Source organism: Arctopsyche grandis, chromosome 8 (assembly GCF_051622035.1).
Source record: "Arctopsyche grandis isolate Sample6627 chromosome 8, ASM5162203v2, whole genome shotgun sequence".
NCBI lineage: Eukaryota > Metazoa > Arthropoda > Insecta > Trichoptera > Hydropsychidae > Arctopsyche > Arctopsyche grandis.
Window position 1 is genome coordinate 32446491 of NC_135362.1, and position 17361 is coordinate 32463851.

A 17361-nucleotide genomic window follows, 5' to 3' on the forward strand; every position below is an offset into this window, starting at 1 on the left:
TGCTAGTATATGTATACTTATTCATTTTGGCCCTGTACTTCAATATATGTATATAATAATAAAACAAGATTTTTTTTCTTATACAAACTATTTGAACTATTGTGGCCGTCGTATTTTGAAAAAATTTCAAGCTTTCATTTATTTTTCCTTTAATTTTGTGAGGGGAGAAGGGTAGGCCCCCTCCCCCCACATCATACCACTATAGAAATCATTTTTACATACCTCTTTTGCATTTCACATGGTTTTCGTGTTAGTGGTCATTTTTTATATCTCTTATCTCTAATCCGATCGTTTTCATACTTTGCCATATTGCTCATTTTGGTCATCAATATACGTTAATGTATCGTCTGCCATTACGTTGGAGATAAAATATCGTATACAACGCGTTACAAAAACGGGGCCCGTAGACCTTCCTGACGTTTAACAAGCGTTGTAACTTGTATTGTAACCTGTTCGCCATTATACGGTTTAAACGCCTATAATTCACTCTATATTTTATAAAATTTGCTCTATAGGTTCTCGTTATCTCTAATATTTAAATATTTATAGTTTTAACTCTCATATGTATATATAAATTTCAAATTTGGCGTCTAGCTTCATGTAATGTAATACACGATATATATTGATTTTTGGCCAAATATGTCAGATCTGACATTTCACTGTATATCTCTTCAGTGAGTTTTATTTGCGAGATAAGTATTCAATAAGAAGTTATGTTGTATCTAATTGTTAATATGATTTACAATAAGCTATATAGCACATACATTTAGTTTTTTACAATAAGCTTAATTAACTCTTTCAGTATATTTTTTACCGGCATGCTATTTAATTAAACGACGTTTTAAATTACTACTTCCGAGAAATGTCGACTTTGAACACCATCTTGTTTAATAGAACTTAATATTGAATGTAAATGAATTTACGCGAAAGGGCTTCTTAGACGTCTTTCTAAAAATACAACCACTCTATCAATCGAGGGAACGTTTCTAATTATTCAAGATAAAAGCTTTCAATCGGCAACAGGTTCAGCGAGCAAAGAAAACCGAAAAGAAAAACGGAACCGCGCACGCAAATTCAATTTACCGCTCATAATATAACGTTTATCGACTTTGGGGTTCAAGCTGGGGTTTTTAAGCCACCCCAATTTATTCCGTTAATAGGCTCTTTCGTTATGTTTAAATAGCCCAAAGTAAAAACGTCTACAAATACCATTAAGAACCCACATATCAATCGCTGTGTGGCGAAAATCCTTACGCGTCGACCCATATCAAACGTTATTAATGGGAAAAAATAAAAAAAAGAGTACTTTTTCTATAGGTAATATCTGACTCATCAATTTCGCGTCTATCGTGCGAGATTTGACCTACACGTGAATAATTACCCTGCATGCCAGTAGGTAAGTAGCGGCTGGTCAAATTTAATATATTAATTACGCTTTCGTTTTAGCGAAATTGCTACTTTTTAAAAATTTGCCCGCATTAATCACCCGATATTAAAACGAGATTTGAACCGGGCGATTGCGGATTTGTCGCACAGTTAACAAATGTTTTAAAGGTAGCTTTTTTTTATTCCCCTCTCTGTTGTGACCTTTATACCATATTATATGTACCTCGTTGAAGCTCCAAAAGCTCATAATTAGATTTTTTTAATTTAATTTTTACACGGAACAACAAGCGAAATTATAACACCATCGGCATCGTAAAGCACAAAAAGAGTGGTTTGGCGCGAGGCGAAATTAAGCGAGATTTTCAAAATTTAGCGTTATTTTTTCAGCGGTAATTATACACGAGCGTGGATTTATGTAGCTCGCTGTTAAATTGGCAACAAGCGGAATTAATTTCTCGAATTAAATCATACGTACATACACGATTTCTTTTGAATTTCAAGTAGGTGCTCATTCGTTGTGTGCGTATTTACATAAAACGTGGGAGAAAATTACAGCCGTTTTGGTGCGCAGCGTATCTGTTCCGTTTTGCCGCCATTCAAATCCAATTATGGCGCCAATCGCAGAGCTAAATCGCAGAGACGAACCGAAAATTCTTAATGGGCTAAAGCAAGATGGAAGGGGAAAACACCCTTTTCGAATTTATAATAATTTATGGAAGAAATCTGCGAGGCGTAGAAAACATTTCAGGAATGTGCTTTTCCACGCCTCGAGGGCATTTTCGCCAACAACATTGAATTAGTTAAGCAAAAATGCTTCTCAAAATATCTTTATAATATTTAAAATCAACTGCAATATAAAAATTAGGCGTCTTTAATTATTTTCCGAATACAATCACAAAAAAACTGAGTAAGCTAAACTCAGAAGCGATAGTATTTATCTAATTCATACAGAAGCTATCTATAGGTATTAAAAATTGGATGTGACCAACCCACGACTTTATCTTTATGTATTTGAGGAATATAAGAAGGTTGCTAAGCACAACTTGATAATTATACATACATACACATTCACATATACCGGCTATGAGAACATTTTCGATACAAACTGAGCGCAAATGTAGGGCAACTTACACCAGACAAAGGTTCTACTTCCAACTGTCGGATTTCTTCAATTTTTTTTTATTACTTAAAATTACATATGTATATTATACACATTAAATATCAAGAAGATAAAATAATGCATATGATACACATTAAATATAAAAAAATATGTATATTATACACATTAAATATCAACATAAAAAGTTTTATTCATATAGCATGTTTTTGACTATTTTTGTATTAAAAAATAACTACAAGCATCAACATGCAAACGCACATAAGTAAGGGCAACAAGCGACTGCATGACTCAATAGCCACGCGCCAAAAGCGACGGAAACAATAGCTTACGAAAATATAGCTGTCTCTTTCTCTCGCATTGATTCATCGATCAACAAGAATATGCAAGCGAACAGTCAAAAACATGACTTATCACTACCGCCTTTAAATCATACTTTGTAACGTAGAAATGTATAAATGTATTTTTTACGATGTACCCCTTTTCTAAATCATACAAAATCTATTAAAATAAATTTCTTGTAGTTCATTCTAGGAATACAAGAAATATAGGGTGAAATATAGCTTTGAAAACCACATACATAGTTATTACGAAAAACGTAAAAATTGACGCACTTGCATACCCCACTTCGGTGAGGGAGGGTTAATTACTTGAAAAATATGATACAACATCAAGGGAATAAACCCCGTCTATAATAAATAGTTAATAAAAACACACACAAAGACGTTTTGATTAACCAGAGCACTTCTGCACATCAAAAAGTCGGTTGCCATTTTTTGTAATTTGCACACGATAGTTAATAACCCGGTTATATTATACATTATAAATATAAAATATCTATATATAAATTAATTGCATACGGTCTACAGAGCAAAAAAGTAGACCATTTTCGTATTAAAACTTTCAGTGTTGTATACCACGATCACCCGGCAAACACAATGAGAAATTTGTCCCAGTTAAACCACATGTAGAAATCACACGGATGGAACTTGCTCAGGAAATTACCTAACTGTTTTGTTCGAGGCTTTGTTCAAATGGAATTAGAAGTATTGAGTATATATTATATTTTCTCAAACTCAAAATTATTTACACGGGCAACAAATAATCAATACATTCATATCTATATATTATAATTAGTACGAGAATTCCCCTTATTGACACTTTTATACTATACACCTGAATTGTAGTAGGAGAAATAAATTTAAAATGTTTAAAGAGTCCACTGCTTACGTTTCTGCGACGAATAATTTGCAAATTCGAAGAGGCTTAGACAGCATAAATAGAACTTCACAAAAATTAAATTGCATTGCAAATTTTATACGAGCCATTTTGTAAACGTCTTGTTAAAATTGTCGATATTACGCCGATCGAACCTTTATAGAGGTTAGCATTTCCAATATACATAATGTTTTTTATTTTTTTTTTGTAAATTTCCTTTTTTCTTGCATAATTTCGGCATACCATTGAATACATAATTGGCCGCATTTGAATTGCGCCATAATCGCTTTTTGCCTAGATTAAAACTTTTCTATGGAGCCATTTAAACCGTTCTCCATTATCTGTCTCGCAAACAAAGCTTTAACTGAATTTTAACGTGACCCGATTCAAAGAAACTAAACAAAGTTTAAAACGAACATTTCACCATACAATTCATCATTTTATTAGTAATTGTGAATAATAAATAAAAACAAAACATTAGCAAAGCAATATTTACACAATGATTATAATCTTCCATTCCGAAACAATAACATATAATTTATTAGCGTAATAAAATGTCTAGTTTTCTTATGGAATATCGGTCGCCGCAATTGCTCTTTGTTAAATATTGTAAAATATTAATATAAACTTCGCGGAAATCCAATTATGTACATCGACATTACGTATCGAAAAACAGACACGACGAAGCTGAATAGAGCCAAGTTTTCCACTAGTACATAACGAGGCAAAAGTTTAATAATTAATGCGCAAGTTATCGATTTATCTTCAGTTCATCATCAAACGCGCGTTTTCCGTTAATAAATTAACGTAATATGTAATAACGGGTTGCATGTTGCAAAACAATTTCCCCTTGAACCCACATTAAATGTTAGCACCAATAACACTAAATACCCACTTTGCCATTACCAGATAATTAAAAATGAAAACCGAAAATTAATAAGCTCCAAATAGATATTACATATGCACCTACGTTTACAATATATAAATAAAATAATAAAAACATTTAAATATTGGAATTAATTCAATTAAAATGAAATTATATATGATAATAACATTGATACCCGTCCCAAATTTTATCGATACCTTATTAAGTGGTGAGTATTGAATTCTTTCGTGCTTGATGTCACGGGTTCGATTCCCACTACGGGTTCGAGTGTCGTTGTTGGCCAGACCTTGGTTTGTCGAGATCGATCGTTTCTTATCAGAATTTGCCGATTTTTCTGATTTTCATTGAAAAATTTCCTGTATAAATGGCTTTTCCTTCCCAATTTTCAATTGCAAGCCTTGAGTTATTGTTATATCTGAGGTTTCGCCAGATTTCTCACCATAGATGTCTGTGTGGTTGTTTATCGAATGTAAGAATTCGTATTGTTACATGAAAAATGTTATTAATCGTATTTATACGATGTTTGTAATATCTAACCATAGATGTCAGGTATTGTTTCGATTTACATGTGTATGTATGTAATAATTATCTATTTAGATGTCTTGTTAATTATGAGTTTACAATTCTTGTAATAAATTAGCCATAGTGACGACCTGGAGCTAATCTGTAATGTCACTATGGCGAAATTGTAAAAAATAAATATTACGCCAAACTTTTCCATGAAAATCGCTGAAGGTCGAAAGTCATGAAAATGTACCCAAAGCAAGAAAATCGCTTGTCGAACGTCCACACCAACTTCTATATTTATGTAATTTTAATTTTTAAAATTGTTAACAATTTTACAAAATTGTAAACAATTTTATGTAATAATTATCTATTTAGATGTCTCGTTAATTATCAGTTTTCAATGTCTTGTAATAAATTAGCCATAATGACGACCTGGAGCTAATCTGTAATGTCACTATGGCGAAATTGTAAAAAATAAATATTACATATTAACGGTGAAAATAATGAACGCCAAACTTTTCCATGAAAATCGCTGAAGGTCAAAAAAGTCATGAAAATGTACCCAAAGCAAGACAATCCCTTGACGAACGTCCAAACCAACTTCTCCACGAAAAAATCCGAAAGTCCATTAAACAAAGTACAAAATAGCTATCGGAAAGATACATATGTACATATGTTACAGTAACGTCTAACGATTTTTCGAAAGTCACCTTCACGGTACTGATACGATAACACCAGACCCAAACAGGACTGATCCGAATAAAATTAAGAAAATTTCCACCGAAAAGGCTCACACGACAGAGAATAAAGCCGCGGAGCACTCTCGGTCGTTTATTGAGACAATAAAGCGAGCAATTGGCGCAGTCACGCTTGGAAAACTCGACGAAAATAGGAAAATGTTCCAAACCTACAAACTCACCTATGTACATACATAAGTATATGCCCGGGTATATTCATACGTTTTATTCAAATATATATCCAAAAAGCAAAGCATACATAATGTGGAAATAATTCATTATAAAATTTATCGTTACAATATGACCTATTGATTCAAACGATTGTTATAAAATTGAATTAAGAAAAAACATGGTAGTAAACAGACGAGTTAAGATAGAAAATGGTTTGCTTTTCAAGAAAACATGTATTTAAATGGATAATTACTTGTATATTTTTCAACATTATTTTGCTTCATTATATTATTAGTTCATAGAAATCCAACCCCTAGTTAATCCGCAAATTATCATATATACATATATAATATCGCTATTCTGTGTGTCTGTGTAAGATAAGGCTCGCCGTACTATAATAGTTGTTTCGATTCGACATACATATGTACGTCACAGCTAAAACACTGTCAAAAAAATGTACGAATATAATAACAGATCAAGAAAAACTTCTATATATACTGTTTGCTACAATTTTTCCTCTAGGAAAATAATCTCAGAGCAATTAGTGCCACCTATTGAAATTTTTTTTTTCTATTGTTGTTTTATATTACATATATATACATAAATATATGGAGTTATGTAGGTAGTTTTTACTTATAATACACTCGGTTAAATTTTCAAACCGAGTGTATTATAAGTAAAAACTACCTACTAACTACTAACCTGAAAAAACTGCATGCCATATATAATATTCCATTTGTTACAGACGTTACTAACAAACTAACCAGTAGATTCTATGACAGAATCACTAATAACCATACTAACGCACTTGTGAAGAGTCTCGGTGATTACAACAAAATGTCTATACCCTTCAGGTATAACACACAGATTACCTAAACACAACTAATTTAGGTCATCGACTTTAGAGAGTCTTTAATTAATATTATGTATTAGATGTATTATGAACATTTATAAGGATTGTAAATAGGTTTTTGAGCTCTTTTTCCTATTATGCTTTAGATTAACATTAGAATAATATAATACTGTGATTACTAACCAAATTAAATTAAATTGTAAAATAGAAAATGATCACTAGATCAGTCAGTAGCTATTAAAATAGATATAAGGAATGAGTAGCATTGCAACGCAATAATTTCAAATAATTTTAAATGTTTTCGCCGCCTGTGTTTTTTCAACAAACTATCATTACTGGAATGTAATTTGATTATTAAGTATTAATTTGAAACTGACACATTCTCCTATCGAAACGAAACGAGAATTGCATTCATTATTGTGGCATTGCAACGCATGCCGGGTGCAGCTAGTTAAATATAAACATTAAATTAATTATATTTTAAAGTTATTTGAAAAAAATACGACCGCGATGCGGATCAAACACAGGACCGACACATTTCTTTTAATTTTTTTTTATTTAATAAATTAATATGCCATAACACTTGCGATGATAATTCATCGGGCACAAGAATTTTAGAATTCAAAAATCTTCTTATGAATAAGTATCATAAGAAGATTTTTGACTAAAAGCATACGTATGTATGTATGTACCTAATGTACGTAGTTATTAATAAATACACTGTCATTCTCAAATGTCTCGTCAATGTTCAATGGAAAATACTTGTTTTTGGCATGCGAAATAACAGTAATCGTAAATCGCATTTCCCACGAACAATGCCAATGTAACATTTATGTATGGTATGTACGTACCGACAGAATTTACAATACGAAACGAGACATAATACAGTAATATATAGTAAATATAGTAAAACGGATAACCCGCATTATTATAGTTTACGGATCGAAGAAAGGCAGGCACACTCCTGGGGATATTCATTCCCATATAAAGTCCCTCTCAATATGAATGACCGACCTTTTTCCGTCTAGTTGTTGGCGAACAATTTTTATCAAGTCAAATGATTGAAATGGGATTCGTTCACATCGAATTAAATAAATTTTTACGACTCGAGTGTTTTCAATTACCGAAACTTTTTCCATTTATCCCCACAGCAAAGCATAACGGAACGTTCGTTCATCATTCATAGACGAAATAAATACTCTCTCTCTCTCTTATACATGTATTATATGTACATCGTCAGATTAACGAGAAAAATTTTCATACATATTTCAAAAGAAAACAAAACTTCGGACCTCTTAATAATAATACTTATGCAAAACGCAGATTTGACTGTCAATTTTGTGGACGCAGCGAACTTTGAACACTGCGAATGGTATCTTCCTTAATCTGAAAGCTGTTCCGGCATTTTCACGGGAAAGCTCTCGAGGCGATAAGGCCGGGAAATGCTGCTGGTACAAGATCACAGTCAAAGGAGACAGTCTTTAGAAGATCTCATTGCCCGCATGTGAGAAATAATTATTAATAATTGCACTGAGCAACAAAAAAAAAATTACCAGAGCGGAGACTAACCAATCTTTACTAAGTTTAACACTGAATTTGAATATGATAATGATTTGTGTTGGTTAGTGATCGTTTACGAGATATGAGCGTTTAAAATTTAACGTTTAACGTTTAAAACGTTTAACTCAAATAGTGAGTATTGGATCAATAGTCAGATGTTTTTCTATTGATTGTGATTTTTTTTATTTTAAAATACTTATAATTTTTACGGATTTTTTATCCGTGCTATTTTGCGTTTATTTGTCCAGTTTTTAATTCACCACATTCATAAGAGTTGGTGTTCTATCTCAATATTTTTTTTTATCTAAACGTACTAACTCGACCGGTAATTGAGTTAAAATCGTGATTTTTTGTTGTTCAGTGTTATCAAGTAATTCGCCAGCAGCATGGCTCGGTGGTTGCATTAATACTAAGCACCGAAAGGTCACCAGGTTCGATTCCGTGAGCTAACCGCAATTGAAAAGAATTTATTTTGAGTATAATCTTTAATGCTGCTGGCCAGACTTTTGTGACTCTAAATCGATCGCTTACTATCAGAGTTATCCAATTTATCTGATTTCATTGTTGAAGCAATTCCTCCATCAAATTGGCAAAAAACCATCTAAACCAATATGTCACCACTATTTGAATATGATTTCAAAAAAATATCTCGCTAATCTTATTATATATAGTCGATGCCGGTTTTAGGGGGGGCTGGGCCGGGCGGGGTTCGAGGGTGCCAAATAAGTTAGGGCGCCACACGATGCACCAAAGGCGCTTTAAAATTTAAAATTAGAGCACCAAAAGCCATTCAAAATTTTAGATTAGAGCGCCAAAGGCGAGATTTTTTTCTAAGGGTGTTTAGAAAAAATTGCCTGGGGGTGCCATCGGGTGTAAGGCCGGCACTGTACATATATAGTACTAGCTGAACCCAGCATGCAGTGCAATACCACAATATCGCATGCAATTCCCATTCCCGTTCCCGTTCTCGTTCCCGTTCCCATTCCCGCTCTGGTTCCCGTTTCCATTCGTCAGAAAAATGCAGGAAGCGGAATTATTCAATTGTTTGTTTATTTTATCCTAACAACGAAGGTTGCGACGCGAAAACATTTGAATTTATTGCGTTGCAATGCCACTCATTCCCGGTTTTCCCGTTGACGTTCCCGTTTTTAGGCGATTTTTTTTACAGTAAGCTTCCCAGACATGCATACAGCAAATCCTTAAAGTTCAATCGTAATCGGTTGAGTGGCTATACGAAACAGACAGACAAACCGACATTCCTTTTTATATATATTGATTTGTATTATGCTTATATAAATAAATAAAAAGTCACTGCAAATTTTCCCTACGAATATACATACATGCATATGTATTTATGTTCCAAAACAATAAGACTATATTTAATTAGTACGAAACATTTGATCCATCACAAAATGTACGGTTAGGTCCTACAGTTAAAAATACAATCTACTTAAAAGTATTCGTTTCCATTACTCGCATGTTAAATGTACAATAACTTTTATCAAAACGAACATATCTTGTTAGTCGTATGACTCAAACACGTGTCAAGTTTCCTGGCAACTTAAGCTTAATCCTCGACTTTAAATAATACCGCACTTCTATACTAACTTGACTTGACTTAAGTTTTCTAACTATAATTAGCGCCAAAGGTTAAGTCATAATTCATAATTCAAAATAAGAGTTAAATCATATCATGATAAATAACACTGTTCTTATAGATATGTATATGCCCAATGAACACGATATTGATAACTGGCTTACCTCGATAAAATAAACGAATTGTTGTTATTAATCCACAAGAATAGTCGAAATATGATTTTTCTAAGTGGAATTTTATTTAATTCTCATATAAAGACAATTTAATATATTATCCCTATTAATTTAATTCAGATTCGTTTAAATACGAGTAAATACTATTGCGAGTTTTTTGCTCGCAATTTTACCGATTTAAAGTTCCAATTAACCCTTTTAAACAAAATAAAAAATAGTGTGGCCTTAAAACTATCTCAATAAACATGTTTCAATAGAAAATACTCAATATAAAATAGTATTAACAGTGGAAAAAAATCCCAAGTGAAAATACGTACTTTTGACTTTTGATTTGAACTGGACGACTACTCAGAAAGATTTTTAAGCTGAAAAGTACTAAAAATAAAAGATAAAATACCCGAATATAGATTCCAATATTCATTTTGAGCAGTAAATTGACAGATTTTGAGACATCGACCGAACAACAACTAGTTATAGAAAAATCACGCGATTTAAAAAAACACATATATCTCCGAATCTCGAGCCAATCAACATTTTTATTACCAGATTCGTATTTACTAGGCACAGATCTATAAGAAAAGTCATATCTAGTCTCTGAACCATTTTTCGTGTCGAACAGTTTAATCATCACTCTTAATTTGAACGTGATCGCCATCTTGATATTAACATTTCAGTCGCAAGTTCGTTTCGGGTGAAAGCAGCATCAAGGCTTTTAATAAATTTTAATTTCCACCGCGTTCCTTGAAATTTTCCATGCGCCTTAATGAAAAACCTTAAGCGTTAAGCTCTTCCTAAGCGTCGATTTTTTGCTCGACACAAAGCCGGAAGATCGTTTCACAGATTTTCACACCGTAAAAGGTTTACGACTCCGTCCTATTATGCTTCGATCTGATATTTGAACATATTTTCAACGACACAAAGGGGTCGTATTATTATTGCATCAGAACTACTTGCGTACAATATGATCTCTGCATATATCATCATACATACCTAGCATACGTACATGTGTACATACGAACGGTTTTGGACCAGCCCGGTTTATTTCCGTACGACCGGGGATAGAAAATCGGACTATCGCGGTCGAACAATTGCATCGTTCGGGTCACGAAATCGCGATACTATTTTTGCACAGTTCGCTCGGTGATCCATCCTTTGCAACGACAGCACACCGTTCAGAATGGCGAAATCAGGTCATATTATAAAAGAAGCTCGTCATTCACGTCCCAGCTATTAAACTTTTCAAAAACTTAATGAATATTCTATATATAGAGAGATTTTCATTAAAGGAATGAAACTACGACCGGTTTGAATGACGTCGCGCTATAATAGAAGCCGTACGTACACTCTGCGATCGTATTTATGTCAAATATCAAATTTACGACGTCAAATCTGTTATGCATTTTGATTTTTATTATGAAATAAACGACGTCGCATTAATGAAAATTCCGAGACTGAAATATGACCGATGCATCTCAAATGAGACACACTCGGGTGACTTTCAAAGGAAATCGTGCGCCAAACAACTCAATTGTGGCTTTTTTTTCTCATATTTTTTTTTTTTTTTTGCCAACTCGATCTTTTAATAATGCAGAGTGGCGTTATCCTATCGAACGATCGATCTGAAACAATATGGTGTTCTATAATCACGTTCGTGCACACGCGCAACATCCACGAAACTTTTTACAACGAAAATATATTTATTACGATTCACACATACATATTATGATTTCATTTTTGTTGACATTTTGACAATTTCCTTAATACCATATAATCTGAATAAAGTATCTAACCTTATTAAACCAACCGTTCGGTGTAAAAAAAAAAGCCACGATGAATGCACGCAATACGCGCACACGATACAACAATTTATGACAAAACACTATAATTTGATCTTGATTTAACAGAAAGTTTAAACAAGAAAAACTTAACTTAGTGCCTAACAAGGAAAATATAATTGAAAATTGAATACACTCCAACCCATCCAATATTATATTTCGACTGAAAAAATAATATTTTTTAATATAAACAACGCGTCATTTTTAATGCATACCATTAGTTCAATTTTAGGCATGTATTATATTTCTGAAATGTATAACGGAAGTTCTGAAATTTTTCTATATACATATATAATATATATATTATACATATGTATATGTTTTTGTTACAAAAATCCTACACTTCCATAATGTATTCACCGGCTTGTGTAAAAATAAATGATTAGTAATAATAACAACAACAAAACAAATATTCACTATAATAAAAACATATATAAAAACACTGAAAATAAAGTTATGATGCTGCAAAAAAAAACATGACATAGTAAATAAATTCAACATTGAAATATCATCAAAAAATTACTACGAATGGATTCGAATCGAATTTGTCCGATTCGCATTGATTAAATATACATACATAATAACAGTATATAGTACCAAATATACATGAAATTTTAACACACAATCAACAGAGAAAAATCGCTCCGAATTAATTCCAAATTAAACGCAACGTACAAATTATACCCGATATTGGATCGCCTTGTAAATATTACACAAACGTCATTACGAAGAACCGGAGTGTAACTTTTTAATTATTCAACGAATGCGAAGTAACTTGTTCATAAAATCAATTAGTTCGGTCGCAGTGAGCAAAGCTTGTTAAATTAACGCTGGAAGCACGAAAGTCAAGTAAAAAAAAAAAAGTAATAATCAATTTATATCGTATACAACATTCCAATGAACTAATTCGTTGAAGAATTACAATAGTTTAGAGACATGTATTGCATGTACCTATAAACCGATCTATCGAACGATTCTTCTCTGTTCACATGTATCACACGTACATACATACGTATTTATCAAATATTAATACATATAGATATACAATTTAAATGATCGATAGCGGTGTTTCTCAAACTGAGATATCAAATACGTTCAGTTGGAGTAACACTGGATCAAAAGGGGTGGTGAGCGGGTGGAAAAACGGGGTGTGACAGTCTAGACATGTCGGATGTGGGGGAGGGGGGGGGGTTGCGGAAAGGGACTGATGAGGGGGTTGAAGTTGAGTGGAAACGGGTTCATTGGATGAGTTCAGGTTATGGTTTTGAGTTAAAATCGAACCTGTGAGCAGGCGTGTCCACCATGGTTCCCCGTGCAAGAACTACTGGCAGCTGCTGCTGCACACACCCCTGTACCGGGCACCTGTACCAATAATTCAAATTCACATTCATTAATTATTTTGTTCGTTCTTTGATGTGACAAACTGCCACTGTATAAAAATAAATACACATTTTTAGGTGCTACTTAAGTGTGCGATCTACCTTAGCATGCGGTCTACCTTTGAATCGCAGTCGACTGTTTTTTTTTTATTTGTATCGTAACAACTTTCTGTTTATTATAATTTTTGTTTTTTCCTGCCACCCCATAATGTTGTCGAAGCATTTCTATCAAAATATCGACAGCAGATACATATCTCTTAACCAAATCTTAAATGAATAAGGCCAACCTTAACTTAACCTAACCTATCCTGACCCTCAAATAAATAGGTGTTGGCTGCTAAAATATGTTTTTTTTTGTGAAAATATTGATGAAATAAAACTTAAAAAAAGGTATCTTAGCAGCCAACACCTATTTATTTAAGGGTCAGGTTAGGTTAGGTTAAGTTAGGGTTGGCCCGATTCATTTAAGATTAGGTTGTTAGGGTCGGTATTATTCAGTCACTCGCGAGAACTGAGACAGTGAGACCGCATATTAAAGTAAAATAGTGAAGGTAGATCGCATACTAAAGTAGATATGTTTTCAAATAATCTTAGCTTAACCTAACCTATCCTGACCCTCAAATAAATATGTAGGTGTTGGCTGCTAAAATATTTTTTTTTTGTGAAAATATTGATGAAATAAAACATAAAAAAGGTATCTTAGCAGCCAACAACTATTTATTTAAAGGTCAGGTTAGGTTAGGTTAAGTTAGGGTTGGCCCTATTCATTTAAGATTAGGTTGTTAGGGTCGGTATTATTCAGTCACTCGCGAGAACTGAGACAGTGAGATCGCATATTAAAGTAAAACCGTGAAGGTAGATCGCATACTAAAGTAGATATGTGAAGGTACTATAAAGTACATACTAAAGAAGCACCATATTTGCCGGGCCAATAAGTAGTACCCATTGTTTAATATCTTGATATATGGAATTAATTGAGTGCAGAAGTGGAGAGGATGTTCGATAAATAAAAATGGGTGCCACTTTAGTATGCGATCTACATATGTACCTTCACATATCTACTTTAGAATGCAATCTACCTTCACGTTTTTACTTCAATATGCGGTCTCACTGTCTCAGTTCTCGCGTGTGACAGTGAGACTGAATAATACCGACCCTAACAACCTAATCTTAAATGAATAGGGCCAACCCTAACTTAACCTAACCTAACCTTACCCTTAAATAAATAATTGTTGGCTGCTAAGATATTACGATTACCCAGTGAAAATGTAACTGGTTATGATTTCACTGAAACGTCAAATTTTATTTTTTGTTACTGGCAACCCGTTTGACGTTTGATTTGCCGGGTGAACGCCGTTCTGTCGTGGAAACTATTTTAGAGATGTTGATTTTCACATTAAATGTCGTTTTAACATTTGTCGTGTAATTTATTTTGCAGCCGTGCCAAAAATATTATTAATAAACACCTCATTAATAATAAACACCAAATATATTGCAGACGTGGTATGAGCATAATTAGTATGTATTTTATACTCCAAAAATATTTAAGCAATGTTTATATTATATTATACTATATAAACAGTGTATACGCATTTATTTGCTTGTACATAATCTAGCTAATCCTGTTCAATAATACGATAATCATATTAAGAAATCTGCATTAAATATTGTACGTTTAGTAAGTCTTTGAATATAAGAGCTTTAAACGCGGGTACGTACATTTTGCGCATTAAAAATCCGATTAAATTGTATGTACATATTATATATAACAGCAAATTTTTAACAACACAAATTTAAAATTTTATCTTCCGTTCATATTAAATAAAATATAAAATATACTGCAGTTTTATTAGCGAATAACATTATGTATATACATATAACAAAAATGATAGGTATATATTTTTAATTGGTCTAGAGAGCTATAAACTTTTATTTGCGCATTACGTGTGTTTGTAATTATTAAAAATATTCATTAACTAAGGGCTATGCCACATTTTAATCTATCTAAATGCTATGAACATATAATTTTTAAATATTGGTCATTTTTAAAACGACAATAATCGTCAACGGAAAACTATACTCAATTTACTTTTCTACTAAATGTATTTTTCAATTCTTTATATTTTATTTTATTTTATACAGGTAAAAACCTATATCAATACATCGTATAATATAAAAAATATAGATAAAGTAATAATAACAAAATAAGACAGTATCAACAGATAAAAGTAACAAAAACACTAATATGCCGTTAATCATATGACATATGTACATATGTATGTATGTATATGACAAAATAGAAATGTAAGCAAAGTAAAATTAAAATAAAAAAATAGTAAAAACATAATATATAAAATAAAAGAAGAGGGCACTAATAAAATTAAGGAAAACCAATATTTTGAATATATCTAACAAACTGTTCATAAATCACACCAAATATGTCGATGTCCGTATGATCAGCTTTACTTACATAGCTATATAGCTATATAAGTATAGCTAATCATATGGTTATTATTATAATATTCTATATAATATAATTTGAAAATAATTTTTTCTAAAAAAAACTTGACAAGAATTGAATTCCAGCACTTTTTTTTCTCAAAAAAAAAACTCCGTATATATGTATTTTATTTATTCGTATTATACTTCAATAACCTTTAGTATCTTACCATTATTCCGTACGAAAAAAAAAAAAACAAAATAATGTACATAGCAGCGATAAAATGGTTTGAAATGCGAGAAGATTTTTCGCTCAAGTATTTGCATAGAACCTTCTCTTCAACCATATAATATATTATACGTATGTAAGTCAAACAAAATTCAGACAGCAGACGTCGTATTTATGCATACAACGTTAATTCCAGCATCTGCAGAAATACTAATATAAAATAATGGGAACCAATAAGTTGGTGGGTTAAAAATTACTAAAATGATCAGTTAAAAATTAAGATTAATAATTATTAATTTATTAAATAAGTTAAATAATATTAATCATCAGTTAAATAATATAAATGATCAGTAAATATTCATTTTTCGATCAGTAATTAATTTAATAAGTGATCAGATAAATAATATAAATGATAAGTAAAACCAAATAAATTATAATTTTTGACAATTGGGTGATATCGCATCGCCCATCTTAGATCATAGCAGCCAACACTTATTTATTTAAGGGTCAGGTTAGGTTAGGTTAAGTTAGGGTTGCCCCTATTCATTTAAGATTAGGTTGTTGGGATCGGTATTTATTAAAAAAAAAAAAAAAAGTGAAATAAAGCCAGTTGAAAAACGAATTCAAAGTCCAGTAGAAAAGCGAGAAATCAAAACACCAGTGAATGTCAGATTTTATCAACGCGTGGTCCGGCGTAAACAAAGAAACACACGAGGGTGGATGGTGGATGTTGCTAGTGATAATATTTATTTACACTACCGAAAACGATCCGATATGGCAACATTGACTCTACTTCATCTGTCAGAATGCGAAAAACTGATCGTTTCATCTAATAATAATTGATCATTCACTTTAAAATCTTATCATTTCATTATATATGTTACACCGAATGCATGAAATTGTCTATTACAAGCATTCGGCAAGAGAATTGCCGAATGCGTGAAAAATGCAAGCTCGTTGCCCAGTTCACGGATTCCGTAAATTCTTTGCCGAATGCGTGAACTGGACAGCGTGTTATATTATAACCAAGTGTCAAAGTGACAGCTGAATAAGGATGTTTAATTTAGTTTAATTTACATATTATTATGTATAATATGACTCCGTATCATATGTTTCACTGTTAAAATATTGATCAAAATGTATAAAAATGGCATTAATTTATGTATAAGTCATATGAGATGATCGAAACATATGTATGTAGTCATATTATACATAATAATATGTAATTTAAACTAAATTAAACATCCTCATTCAGCTGTCACTTTGTCACTTGT

General features: G+C 32.1%; 1 protein-coding gene across 1 annotated transcript in view; it reads right to left on the reverse strand.

Annotated features, from left to right (window-relative positions):
• The window catches only part of LOC143915554 (uncharacterized), a 183343-nt gene that overhangs the window by 55250 nt on the left and 110732 nt on the right, over positions 1 to 17361 (reverse strand). Inside the window, exon 6 of the mRNA XM_077436252.1 lies at positions 13322 to 13402. Coding sequence (XP_077292378.1) covers positions 13322 to 13402 — 81 coding nt within the window. The remainder of the gene's footprint in view (positions 1 to 13321; positions 13403 to 17361) is intronic.